The following is a 15126-nucleotide window of genomic DNA, read 5'->3' as shown; positions in this document are numbered from 1 at the left end:
CCATTTTTTACTTTTGTATAATTCGATTTCTGTGCTTTTGTTTTTTCAGATTCAAATCTTATTTTTAAAAAATGTTTCCAGGTTCATATTTTTCTTTTTTTTTAATATTATTTTTTTTAGATTCAAATGTTATGTTTCAATTTTTTCCATGATCAGATCTTTCTTTTTTTAATTAAAATATGTTTTCAGATTCAAATCTTTTTTTTGACATTCTATTTTTTTCAAGTTTAGATGTTTCTTTTTTTAACTATAGCATTATTATTTTCAGATTCAAATCTTAATTTAAAATTTTTTTTTTCATGTTTTCAACTTTTATTATATTGGCATTTGAACAATGCGAATATACTTTAAAGTAGTGCACTTAAAAGAAGAAAATATATTTTTTGCATGTACATTTATATCTACACATATTACATTTAAAAAGTATGATTATACATGTTTCTAAAGAATAGACACAAAATGATTATATAATTCACAAAAAAAAAAGACAATTCAACGTAATCAATATGAATACATTTTCTTTTTTTACTTTAATGTCTTACTATTATATTGGCATTTGGACAATACAATATACTTCAAAGTAGTGCACATAAAAGAAGAACATATGTTTCCAGTGTATATACATTCATATCTATGCATGCAATAAATACAAAAGTATGATAGTGTGGACACAAAATTATTATATTTAAGAATATAAACATTTTAAATGTAATCAATATAATGGGAACAAATATTTTCTTCTTTTTGACTTAATGTCATACTTTGAATATATTTGTATTTTATCTTAAAAGTAATACAATTGATTCGTAATTTAGTAAAATGTTTTAATTAATTCAACTTTTTTTGCATAATCTGTATATATATCTATATATCTATATATATATAGATATAGATATATATATATGTATGTATGTGGGAAAAAAATCACAAGACTATTTCATCTCTACAGGCCTGTTTCATGAGGGGTTTACCTTGATTAAGGTAAACCCCTCATGAAACAGGCCTGTAGAGATGAAATAGTCTTGCGATTTTTTTCCCACACATACATATTACGCTCTACCACGGTATCGAGCACTATTTTTTGGATAATCTAATTAAGACATATATATATATACATATATATATATATATATATATATATATATATACATATATACATATATATATACATATATATATATATATACATATATATATACATATATATATATGTGTAGATCAATACGGAGTATCATTGATTAATGTATCCCTTAATAAGCACACCGTGCATGAAAACGACGACCGGAGTCGTTTGCTGAAACATGAAAAATGAAAAATGTGTTTTTGCTTTCCTCGCACATTAAATAAAAAAATTCTTATAAATATTTATGTTAAAAAAAAACTAGATTTTTGGATGAAAAGAAGTAATTTTTCTAGATAAAGAAAAGCAAAACTTCCCTATTCATCCACGCAATTAAAGCCAAACTTTGTCAATTGTTTTTTTTTTCAACTTTTTTGCTGTCATTATTTGTCGCGACCTTTGACCAGCACAAAATAAGTGACGTTGCTGATATGACAGATATAATATGAAATATGATATGAAAATGCTGACACCACATTGCATTTGTGTTGCTGAAAATATCAACTGATAATTTGTATGGAACAAGAATAAATTTAAGTGGGAGTAAAACTCATTTTAGGACACTAAATTATGTAATGTTATGTTTTTTTTTAAAGATTTTATTTTGTTTTTGACTAAACAAAACAAAAGTTATTTATGTGAATTAGGTCATATTTTACCCCCAATAACATCTAAAAAAAACCCTTTTTTTTTTTTACATGTTTTACGAACAAGACAACCATATGTGTAATATTACAGACATTTAAAAAAATAATTATTTGTTAAAGTTGTGACAAGAAAATGTATGATATTCAAGTAGTAGTTTCAAAGATTTTTATGAATTTCATGATAATTCACGTCAAATGTTAGAGATTTTTGGAAGTTGTCATTTTTATTTAATTAGTGTTTTGTGAACTAAGTCATATTTTTTTTCTGCCAATATTACATTTATTTTTACTGAAGTCTTACTATAACTTGATCTAAATATTATGTGTAAGTTGTAAAATGTACAATTACAAGATTCAATCATTTCATGACCATAAATGTGTAGTATAAGAATTGGGTAATTGTAATTTTTTTATTAAATAAAAATTAGATATTTTTTTTATTAAATCAAAAGAAGTAGTAGCAAGTAATTTTTTTAAGATTTAAGTAATATTTTCAAGAATTTTTAAGAATTGTATGACCATACATGTCTAATGTTGCAGATTTTTTATGTGAATTATATTCATTTTTAATTTAACTTAAAAATTTGAGATTTTTTTTAAAACAATTTTTAATTAGATATAAGTTGCAGAAAGTCATTTTCCAAGATTTAAGGAATTTTAAGAATTTTTGACCACACGTCTACTGTTGCACATTTTTGATGGGAATATTCAATTATAAATATTTTTAATTCAATTTTAAAAATTTAGAATTTTTAAATTAAATTTAAATATTGATATCAGTAGTAGCAGGTAATTTTCCAAGATTTAAGTCAGTTTGAGGATTTTCAAGAATTGTATGAACATTCATGTCTAATGGTATGCATTTTTATGCATTTTGTATGTGAAATATATTAATTGTTTTTAATTTATTAAAAAATTTGATACTTTTTTAAAACAATTTCTAATTTAAGTTGTAGCAAGTTATTTTCCAATATTTAAGTCATAGTTACAAGGATTTTTAAGAATTGATGACCATACATGTTTAACCTAACACATTTTTGAAGGGAATACATACTATTTTTAATTGCATTAGAAAAAATGATATAAGTAGTAGCAAGTAACTTTCCAAGATTGAAGTCATATTTTTAAGGATTTTTAAGAATTGTATCACCATAAATGTCTGTTAGACATTTTTGCTGTAAATTATATTCATTATTTTTATTCAAATTTAAATATTACATAACTTTTTAATTAAATTTGATAGGAATTTTAAGAATTGTATGACCATTCATGTGTAATGTTACATATTTTTGATGTAAATTATATTCATTAATATTCCTGATTACATTTAAAAAATGTTAAAACATTTTTGTATCATTTTTAATTTGATACGTGTAGCAAGTAATTTTCCAAGATTTAGATCATTGTTACAAGGATTTTTAAGAACTGTACCACCATACATGTCTAATGTTACACATTTGTATGTGAATTATATTAAGTATTATTAATAACATTTATAAATAAGATATTTTTTTTAATTTAATATAAGTTGTAGCAAGAAATTTTCCAAGATTTAGGTCATAGGTACAAATATTTTTAAGAATTGTACTGCCATACATGTCTAATGTTACACATTTATGTGAATTATATTATTATTAATAATACAATTTTGAAATAAGATCATTTAAATATATTTTTTAAATTTAATATAAGTTGTAGCAAGTAATTTTCCAAGATTTAGGTCATAGTTACAAGGATTTTTAAGAACTGTACCACCATACATGTCTAATGTTACACATTTGTATGTGAATTATATTAAGTATTATTAATAAAATTTATAAATAAGATTTTTTTTTAAAATTTAATTTAAGTTGTAGCAAGAAATTTTCCAAGATTTAGGTCATAGGTACAAATATTTTTAAGAATTGTACTGCCATACATGTCTAATGTTACACATTTATGTGAATTATATTATTATTAATAATACAATTTTGAAATAAGATCATTTAAATATATTTTTTTAATTTAATATAAGTTGTAGCAAGTAATTTTCCAAGATTTAGATCATTGTTACAAGGATTTTTAAGAACTGTACCACCATACATGTCTAATGTTACACATTTGTATGTGAATTATATTAAGTATTACTAATAACATTTATAAATAAGATTTTTTTTTTTAATTTAATTTAAGTTGTAGGAAGAAATTTTCCAAGATTTAGGTCATAGGTACAAATATTTTTAAGAATTGTACTGCCATACATGTCTAATGTTACACATTAATGTGAATAATATTATTATTAATAATACAATTTTGAAATAAGATCATTTAAATATATTTTTTTAATTTAATAAAAGTTGTAGCAAGTAATTTTTCAAGATTTAGGTCATAGTTACAAGGATTTTTAAGAACTGTACCACCATACATGTCTAACGTTAAACATTTTTTTAATGTGAATTATATTATTATTAATAACATAAGATCATTTTTTATTACATTTTTAAATTCAATTCAAGTTATAGCAAGTAACTTTCCAGGATTTCAGTCAGAGTTGTAAAGATTGTTAAGAATGTCTAATGTTAAAAACATTTAAGTGAATGATATTGATTTAAATTAAATGTAAATATTACACGTATGAGAGAAAAGTTGTCATTTTATGACTTTATTATACTGTATTACGAGTATTTGTGTTTTTTTCCCCCAATGTTATGACGCGTTGAGACATTTCTTGACATTTGCAGTATTACAGAAAAAAGTCTTAACTTATTAAATTAATGAAAACAACTCTTCTTTGATTTATAAGAGAATACTAATCCAAATATGAGCCATAAAAGTTTTCATTCTCAGGGGAAGGAGCGATTTTATGAGAAAAAACCCTGTAGCATTAAGTGGGACGTACATTTTTTTGCGGCTTGGTTTTAATACTCGTACTTTGCCAACGAAAGATGGACGCGGTTTCTTTCGACTCGTGACGGACGTGAAATATTGAAGGCGTTTCCCTAAAAAGCATCAAACAGCGAAGGCGGTTTCGAAAGAGAAGTCACGCCGCAGGCGACAAAGAAGCGACGGACGCGGCAAAAGCAAACTTTTTTTTTTTGCACGGCTTCTTCATGTCAAAGCGCGGACGTTGTCTTGGCGGACGCTGCCTTCAAAGGCACTTTTCAGTGCACACCCAAGTTTGGTGCCTTGTGGGGTATTGCACTTGGAAGAAAGGAAAAGGTGGCGTAGGAGCAGGAGTGCTCCATAGGGACGGCGACGGCGGCGGCGGCGGCGGACGTCACTTGCCCTGCAGGTTGCTGAGCTCCAGGTCCTCCTTGCGCCTCTTGTGCTGCGTGAACTGCGAGCTGTAGGGGTAGAGTTTGGCTTTGGCCGGGTAGCGCTGGCCGGCGATGTCCACCTCGTAGTCGCCGCGGTTGATGAAGTCCGGCGTGATGGCGGTGGGGAGGCCGTCGGGGCCCGGCGGCGGCGACACGAAGCCCAGGCAGACGTGGCGCTCCAGCGTGTAGCTGTAGGCGCTGCTGGTGGTGGCGCCCGCCAGGTGGCCGTTGCGGTAGATGGGCTCGCCCCACCAGGGCCACAGGTCCAGCTCCGTGTCGTGGTCCTCCAGCACCAGCATGACGAAGCGGCGCGAGACGCCGTCGTGGCGCTGCTGCAGCAGAGCGTCGCGGCCCAGGAAGTCCGTGTCCTGATGTCCGGGGGAGAGACGGCACTAATTAACATCCGGATATTTTACAGCAAAAATGACAGATTTGTATATTAAAGATGCAGATGAAGTCATTTTTTTTCTGAAGACAAAAAAAAAGGCGCATTTTGAAAAAAAGTTATTTAAAAAACAATATGGAAAGAAGTAATCCTGTTTAAATAATTGTGTAATATTATGAGGAAATAATCTCAAATTAAATTAATAATCATGAGAAAAATAAAAATAAGAAGTAAGGGTTGTATGACAAGTGGTTGCTAAATGAAAAAGAATGGTCATAACTAGGGCTGCAACAACTAATCAATTAAATCTAGGGATGTCCGATAATGGCTTTTTGCCGATATCCGATATTCCGATATTGTCCAACTCTTTAATTACCGATACCGATATCAACCGATATATGCAGTCGTGGAATTAACACATTATTATGCCTAATTTGGACAACCATGTATGGTGAAGATAAGGTACTTTTTTTTAAATAATAATAAAATAAGATAACTAAATTAAAAACATTTTCTTGAATAAAAAAGAAAGTAAAACAATATAAAAACAGTTACATAGAAACTAGTAATTAATGAAAATGAGTAAAATTAACTGTTAAAGGTTAGTACTATTAGTGGACCAGCAGCACGCACAATCATGTGTGCTTACGGACTGTATCCCTTGCAGACTGTATTAATATATATTGATATATAATGTAGGAACCAGAATATTGATAACAGAAAGAAATGGGGCAAAGGGAGGTTTTTTGGGTTGGTGCACTAATTGTAAGTGTTTTTTATGTTGATTTAATAAAAAATAAAAAAACGATACAGATAATAAAAAAACCGATACCGATAATTTCCGCTATTACAATTTAACGCATTTATCGGCCGATAATATCGGCAGGCCGATATTATCCGACATCCCTAATTAAATCGATTAAAATCGATTATAAAAATAGTTGGCGATTAATTTAGTCATCAATTCGTTGGATCTATGCTATGCGCATGCGCAGAGGCAATTTTATATATATATATTTTATTTTTTTAAATAAACCTTTATTTATAAACTGCAACATGTACAAACAGCTGAGAAACAATAATCAAAATAAGTATGGTGCCAGTATGCTGTTTTTTTGTCAATAAAATACCGGAAAGGATAGAAATGTAGTTAGTCTCTTTTATCCGATTATTAATCGAAGTAATTATCGACAGATTAATCGATTATCAAATGAATCGTTAGTTGCAGCCCTAGTCATAACAGTAAAAAAAAAAAAAAAGGACTTTAAATTAGGTCATATTGTTTTTAATATTGCAAATAGGTATCTTTTTAAGTAGGAAAATTAAAAATATATATATTGTTTGTGTGTAGTATCTTTTTTTTTATGGAGTAGTTGTAATGATACAACAAAGGAGAATTCTATAAAGATGAATTTATTTTATTTTAATTTTTTTAATTAATCAGTCCCACAAAATAATACACAATAATACAATTCCAAAACCAAACCATGGCCCAGCAACATTCAGAATAGCAATCAACAGAGCAATTGAGAGGACACACGAATGAATTTATAATACAGAAAAAAATTACCTCTGATGACATGTTTGTAATTGGGGGGAAAAAAACTATTTCAAAATTAATATGGAAACAAACAAGTCATCTTATTAAAATTATTCTGTAATAATCCCAAGAATGAAAAGAATAATGGAAAAACCGACATAAGTAATAATTGTATGACACGAGTGAATGCAAAAAAAAGAACAGTCATACTATTAAAAAATTAATACATTTAAGGAGAATTGTGTAATATCTTATTCTACTAATATTGCTAAATAATATTTTTTTAAGAAGTAAAAAAGTATTCATTAAAACAAAATAAATTGTGGAAAATGAAAAATATATATTTTATGTGTGTTATTTTTTAGATTGAATAGTTGTAATTATATAACAAAGCATTCTGTGAAAATTGATTTATAATACAGAAATAAATTACCTCCGATGGGGGAAAAAAACTCATTACGAGAAAAAGTTTTGAAAAAAATAATACAGAAACAAACAAGTCGTCTTATTAAAATAATTGTGTAATATCATAAGGATATAATCTCATTAGTAAAAATAATATTCATGGCAAAAACAGAAATAAGAAGTGGTCATTAAAAGTTAATAAAAAATAAAGCAATCAATCCTTTCTCAGAACCAGTCAATGAGGTGTCAAGTGTGAAGTCACGTGACACGGGTCTTGCAAAACAGCATAAAAAGGGCAGTTAATTGAGCCACCTGGGCTTAATACCACTTAATTAACATTTTACTGCAGCCCGCTGGATGTTTTCAAACCATAGAAATTATTCCGATGCTTAAAATCTGCACTTTTGAGTGACATACGATTGATTACATGTCATGATGTGCAGCTCAACTGACTGTGATACACAATGTGACCAGCAGATGGTGCTGGATAATGGTAAAGTAACGAAGAAGACAAGACAAAGTTTGGTCATCTCATGAGTCAATGCAAACAAAAACAGTCATAGTAAAAAAAAATATATATATATATATATATATATATATATATATTCAAGGAGAATCAGGTCATATCTTTTTCTTTTGATATTGCACAATTATTATTTTTAAAGAGGAAAAAAAGTATATTAAAAACAATTTGATGGCAAATGGAAAATATATATTTTTTCATGTATTATTTTTTTAAATGGAATAGTTGTAATGAATTTTATGAAAATTAATTTATAATACAGATAATAAATTACCTCTGATGACAAATATTAGTTATTGAAAAAAAAAAACAGTTGTAATGAGGAGAATTCTATACAAAATTAATTTATGATACAGAAATAAATAACTTCTGATGCCATGAAAAATAATTTTCAAAATTTTATGTCTAAATTGTAACTTTATTGGAATAAATTTGAAGTGCGGGGGGAATGATGACAATACGGAAGAAACATCTTAGGTTTATTATCAATATATAAAGTATGTTGCAATGTGAAATGTAGTGTGAGAATATACATGCAGTGTAATAACAATATACAGTGTTTATTTTATAAATAAAGTTGGTATCGAATAAGCATTATTTAATGACAATACATTTGTAGTGTGTGGAAAATTCAAATTTGATAAATGTTTAATACTGAACATGATTCATCTGTTTTTTTAATCATTAGTATAAATATTAAATGGCCAAACATTTTTGGAAAACATGCAATAAAATATACATAAAATCAAATCAACACAAAGTAATATTCATAATACTGTAAATGACCACTGATGACAAATATTTGTTAGAGAAAAAAAATTATTACGAGAAAAAGTTAATAAAAAAATATGGAAACATTTTTCAGCTTATTGAAAAAATGTTGTAATATTATAAGGAAATAATCTCATATATTGAAAATAATCATGAGAAAAAAACATTTTAGAAATAAGAAGAAGCCATTTTATGACACAAGTGGATGCCAAAAAAACAGTCATAATATACTTAGGAGAGTTATGTCATATTTCTTTCTTCTAATCTTGCAAAATAATTATTTTTAAAAGAGGAAAAAAAGTCTTCATTTAAGAAAAAAAAAAAGTAGAATTTGTGTTGTGGGAAAAAAAATCATGTGTAATATTTTTTTATGGAATAGTTGTATTCATAATACAACAAAGGATAATTCTATGAAAATGAATTTATAATACAGAAATAAATTACCTGATGACATGAAAAAAGTCATGTGAAAAAAATATGTCAAAAATTTAATTTGATAAGAATACATTTGAAACATGGGGAGAAATTATGACAATATAGGAGAAAAAAAGTTGTTTAAAAAAATTGTAGTGTACTAATAATAATACATCACGTATGACAATAATAATAAATGTAGTGTGGGAATATATATGCAGTGTAATAACAATACGTATGTTAAAAAAAATGTGTCGAAAGTGTAATTTTATTACAATAAATTGAAAATATGGGTGGAAATTATGACAATATAGAAGAAAAAAGTAATTTAAAAACATTTGTAATATATTATTAATAATACATCAAGAATGATAATAATAATAAATGTAGTGTGAGAATATGTATGCAGTGTAATAATAATATACCTATGTAAAAATGTGTCGAAAGTGTAATTTTATTAAAATGAATTGAAAATATGCGTGGAAATTATGACAATATAGAAGAAAAAGTTATTGAAAACAATGTGTAGTGTAATAATATTATATAAAGTATGATAACAATATTAAAAGTAGTGTTAAAATACATATGCAGAGTAATAATAATTTATAATATAGTATCTAATAAGCATTATAATTTATAAGACTAAATTCGCAGTATGGGAAAAATTCTAATTTCAACATTTCTTAGTACTGAAGTTGGAACATGGTTCATCTATTTATTTTAAATCATATTTTTTTAGTATTAATATTGGATGGCCAAAAATGCACTTCCACATTTATAAAATCAAATCAACACAAAGTTACAATAATAATAATAATTGAAATAAAAGATGGGAGATATTTTGTGTTGGTGAGACGAAGAAGGAGTGTAATTTTCTAATCCTCTTTTCTAAACAATGTTAAAAAAAACCTAATGTAAATCACAAAATAATATAAAATTATGAATATTTAAAATGTATACTGTTTTATATAATAAAATGATAATATATAAATATATATAAATATTTATAATTATGAATATTTAAAATGTATACTGTTTTATATAATAAAATGATAATATATAAATATATATAAATATTTATAATTATATATAATTTGAAATACATACTATTTAATAAAATAATAATTTAAATATATATATGATTAATTATGATTATGTATAATATAGTTATTATTTATAGGTATTTAAAATAAAAACTATTTTATAAAATCTAATATATAAATATATATATAATTAATTATAAATAGACAAATATTGTTTATAATTATGTATATATAATTTCTTAGTACTGAAGTTGGAACATGGTTCATGTATTTATTTTAAATCATAATTTTTTTTAGTATTAATATTAAATGGCCAAAAAATACACTTCCACATTTATAAAATCAAGTCAACACAAAGTTACAATAATAATAATAAAGATCATTGAAATAAATGATGGGAGATATTTAGTGTTGGTGAGACAAAGAAGGTGTGTAATTTTTTAATCCTCAAAAACGGACTTTTTAAAAAAAAATGTAACCCTCAACAACAACCTGCAGTTTCCCAAGAGGCTGTGTTTGTAAACATTGTTTAAAAAAAACTAATGTAAATCACAAAATAATATAAAATTATGAATATTTAAAATGTATACTGTTTTATATAATAAAATGATAATATATAAATATATATAAATATTTATAATTACATATAATTTGAAATACATACTATTTAATATAATAATAATTTAAATATATATATGATTATGATTATGTATAATATAGTTATTATTTATAGGTATTTAAAATAAAACTATTTTATCAAATCTAATGATGTATAAATACATATAATTGAATTATAAATATACATGAATATTAATTATTTAGAATTATGTATATATAATTTCTTAGTACTGAAGTTGGAACATGGTTCATCTATTTATTTTAAATCATATTTCTTTTAGTATTAATATTAAATGGCCAAAAATGCACTTCCACATTTATAAAATCAAATCAACACAAAGTTACAATAATAATAATAATCATTGAAATAAATGATGGGAGATATTTAGTGTTGGTGAGACAAAGAAGGTGCAAGTGGAGACGCACCTTATCAAACTTGACCCTGAACTCGCGTCCGCACTCCAGCGGCGTGGTGAAGGCGTCCAAGTCTTGACCCCAGAAGGCGAAGAACTTCTCGATGCGGAGGCTCCGCAGGGCGTAATAGCCGGCGGTGCGGATGCCGTACTTCTGCCCCACCGACATGACCTCGTTGTACACGTGCAACGCGTACTGCGGGGGAGAAGAGATGTCCGCGTGAGGGCGACGGAGCTTGGGGAAGAAGTCGTCTCACCTCGATGGGGATGTAGAGCATGAAGCCCGGCTCGCCCGTGTGCGTCATGCTCATCACTCGGATGCCGTTAGCGTAGCCCACGCTCATTTCCTGCAAACGCGACAAGTCAGGATTCCTGCGAGGCAAAGACGTTCCCGGGAGTTCCCCACCTTGCAGAACATGGACGGAAAGTGGTCCGGCGTCATGGAGACGTAGGAAAGCTCCGCCAGGACGTCCATGGCACGAGGTCCGATCAGATTCAGGGCTGGGACAAACCGAGGAAGAAAACAAAAAAAAAAAACCTGACGTGTTTGGGAATAAATAAAAGCTTACCGGTGTACTTCCAGCTGACGTCCTCCAGGTGGAGGTGTGGGTCGCTGGGCATGTGCTTCTTGATCCAGTACCAACAGTGCACCTGCTGGTCCGTCGGGGAGATGATGAAGAAGCTGCGGGAGGGGGGGGGGGGAGAGACCGCGATGGGATGGTGTCCTGACCGTGCCAACCGGAGGCGTGTCCCCACCTGTTCTTGCTGATGCGCACCACGCTGCAGTCGTTCTCGTAGCCGCCGCGCTCGTTCAGCATGCCCGTGTGGACGATGTGGCCCACCGGGACGTCCGGGTCGTTGGCGCACAGGTGCTGCAGCAGCTCCAGGGCCTCGCCGCCGGAGGACTGCGACAACAGGGGAAACTTTATGAGTCGTCGCGAGGAACTACAAAATCTGCCGTCGGGAGGTTGCCTACAGCCACGGCTGTTAAGGAGACTCTGTACTAGAGTTGTCCAGATACCAATATTTTGGTACCGGTACCAAAATGTATTTCCATACTTTTCGGTACCTTTCTAAATAAAGGGGACCACAAAAATTGCATTATTGGCTTTTTTATTTTTTAATCTTACGGTACATTCTTATTGCAAGTTTGTCCTTTAATAAAATAGTGAACATACTAGACAACTTGTCTTTTAGACTTAAGACTTCCTTTTTATTGTCATTCAAATTTGAACTTTACAGTACAGATAAGAACGACATTTCGTTGCATTAGCTCATGGTAGTGCAGGATAAAAAAAAAAGCAATAAGGTTCAGATATAAATAAATAGATTACTGTACAGATAAATATATTGCACTTTTGCATATGCATCCAGGTTTATGGATGTATGTTGTATTGTCTTTATATTCCAGTGAGTTAATCCATTTTTGGGGGGAATTGAGGGGATTATTATGATGCGTTCAAGAGTCTTACGGCCTGAGGGAAGAAGCTGTTACTGCTTCGGAGGCTGTGGAACCTCTAGTAGTAAGTAAACAAACAAAGGCTCCTAATTTTTCTGCTGATGTAACATATTGTGTCATTTATCATTCTATTATTTAGTCAACATCATTAAGGACAAGTGGTAGAAAATTAATTATTAATCTACTTGTTCATTTACTGTTAATATCTGCTTACTTTCTCTTTTAACGTGTTCTATCTACACTTCTGTTAAAATGTAATAATCACTTATTCTTCTGTTGTTTGGATACTTCACATTAGTTTTGGAAAATACCGCAAATTTAGGTATCGATTCGATACTAAGTCGTTACATTATCATACATTGGTTATATTCAAAGTCCTCCTGTGTCCAGGGACATATATCCTGAGTTTATGAACATAATATGAATTAAAAAAAAACTAAATCAGATGTTGTGATGCCAAAAATAATCAGTATCGACTAGATACGCTCCTGTACTTGGTATCATTACAGTGGATGTTAGGTGTAGATCCACCAATGGCGTTGGTTTACATTGTGACGCCGGTGAGCTACGGTGTGTAGTGAAGCATGTTTAGCTATTCCTCGTCCTGCAGTGATAATGATACTTGTAAGAACTTACTTTATTTGTTGCCATGGAGACGAGGATTAGTGATTTAGTAGTAGCTAAAACACTGCAGACTGCGGATGGACTTTAGCCATGTCTTAAAGCACCTCTTCTTGAGGGCGTTTCAGTGTTATAGCTTCACCTTTATTTTTAGTTTTTAGACCAAAATGCATCCGTTCTCCCTTTTCTGTCTACACACTGTCTGCTTGTAAGTACTCCGTGATTGTGCGCTGCCGAACATGCTCCTCTGCTCGTAAAACCAGCAATGACACGACGTGACGAAGACGGGGGAAGGAGGGTACTTTTTAGAGGCGGTATAGTACAGTGTTTCCCAAACATTCATTTATTTGTGGCGGCCCGCCACGAAAGAATTACGTCCGCCACAAATAAATAAATAAAAAAATAATAATAATGTATTTATTTATTTTTTGTCCTGTCCAGCTTTTCAGGCAATTCATATAGTTGATGTAGATGCCCATATAGGCTGTTCAGATTTACTTTACAAAAGAGAAGTGTAGGATACTTCTCTTGTTGCCTTATTTGTATTTGACCACTACTGTTTTCTGTTGATTTGTTATTGACTGTGGCAGGACACCTCTGCCTCTGTTTCACTTTATGTTGCTGGTAAATAATATGGTTTTAGTAGTAGGCTAAAGTTAAATTATTTAGTATGCACTAATTAAAGGGGCAGAGCTTTAAGAGACATTTTAGCTTTTATATTTCATAATATATATTTTTTGTAAGAACCACAATTAATAAATATATTTCAGTGAATAACTTATTGTTCAGATCTGTATATAAATATGTACATAAAGTGTTGTAATTATATTGTAAAATGGATGGATGGATGGACGTTCAAAACAAAACTGTTATTATTAATTAGTAAGTATACATTTTTTGAGCCTTTTTAGAGAAAATCATATCATTGTAGTAAATTATGCAAATTACTCGATGATGTCATGGTGACCACGCCCATAGCCACGCCACCACCGCCACAGGTATCTTGGCAGTTTATGGGAAACACTGTAGTACCGAATATAGTATCACGGTACTATCCTAATACCGGTATACTCTGTACTTACGGTCAGTTCGAACTTGGTGAAGGACGACATGTCGATGACGCAGACCGCCTCCTTGCAGCACTTCACCTCGGCGCCGACGATGTCGAACCAGTCGGGCTTGTAGAAGGTTTTGCTCTGGTCCAGGGACAGAAGATCTGCGGGGATGTGCAGACAAGAATTTACAGAGTCTCCTAAAGTCTGGACGCATTGGCAAAAATATGTCTTACAATTATTCCAAAAAACAAGAAAAGGTTAATCTAATATAATAAATAATATTAGCAATAAAAAATTAGGGCTGCGTGATCATATGATGGTGATTAATTAGAGTTTGTTCATGGTGATCAGCTGTTAGCATATTTCCTCCATCAAACATGGCTGGAAGTGCAGCCCAGAAGAAGAAGTTGAAACACAACATTTAAAAGGAGCAGCCACTTTACTTTCACTATCTGCTGCAGCTCACCAGTAATCCTGCCCCGAGTGCGGACTTGCAGGCACTCAGAATGTCTACGGGACTGTATTTGTCCCGACTGGGAGAATCAACACACCCAGTAATTTAATCAGAAAAGGCATTTTTATAGCTAAATATTAGAGATGTCCGATAATATCGGACTGCCGATATTATCGGCCGATAAATGCTTTAAAATGTAATATCGGAAATTATCGGTATCGGTTTCAAAAAGTAAAATTCATGACTTTTTAAAACGCCGCTGTACACGGACGTAGGGAGAAGTACAGAGCGCCAATAAACCTTAAAGGCACTGCCTTTGCGTGCCGACCCAATCACATAATAACTACGGCTTTTCACACACA

At 30.4% G+C, this 15126-nt stretch overlaps 1 protein-coding gene across 1 annotated transcript in view; it reads right to left on the bottom strand.

The window, feature by feature from the left end:
• Positions 1-1190: 1190 nt before the first annotated feature.
• Positions 1191-15126, bottom strand: part of LOC133629852 (pyruvate dehydrogenase phosphatase regulatory subunit, mitochondrial-like) — a 32662-nt gene continuing 18726 nt past the window's right edge. The window contains 7 exon segments of the mRNA XM_062020901.1: positions 1191-5431; positions 11189-11371; positions 11433-11522; positions 11582-11676; positions 11745-11857; positions 11932-12080; positions 14338-14471. Coding sequence (XP_061876885.1) covers positions 5024-5431; positions 11189-11371; positions 11433-11522; positions 11582-11676; positions 11745-11857; positions 11932-12080; positions 14338-14471 — 1172 coding nt within the window. The 3' untranslated portion in view covers positions 1191-5023.

Source organism: Entelurus aequoreus, linkage group LG02 (assembly GCF_033978785.1).
Source record: "Entelurus aequoreus isolate RoL-2023_Sb linkage group LG02, RoL_Eaeq_v1.1, whole genome shotgun sequence".
NCBI lineage: Eukaryota > Metazoa > Chordata > Actinopteri > Syngnathiformes > Syngnathidae > Entelurus > Entelurus aequoreus.
The sequence above is the reverse complement of the archived record's forward strand: the minus strand, read 5'-3'. Positions and strand labels throughout refer to the sequence as shown.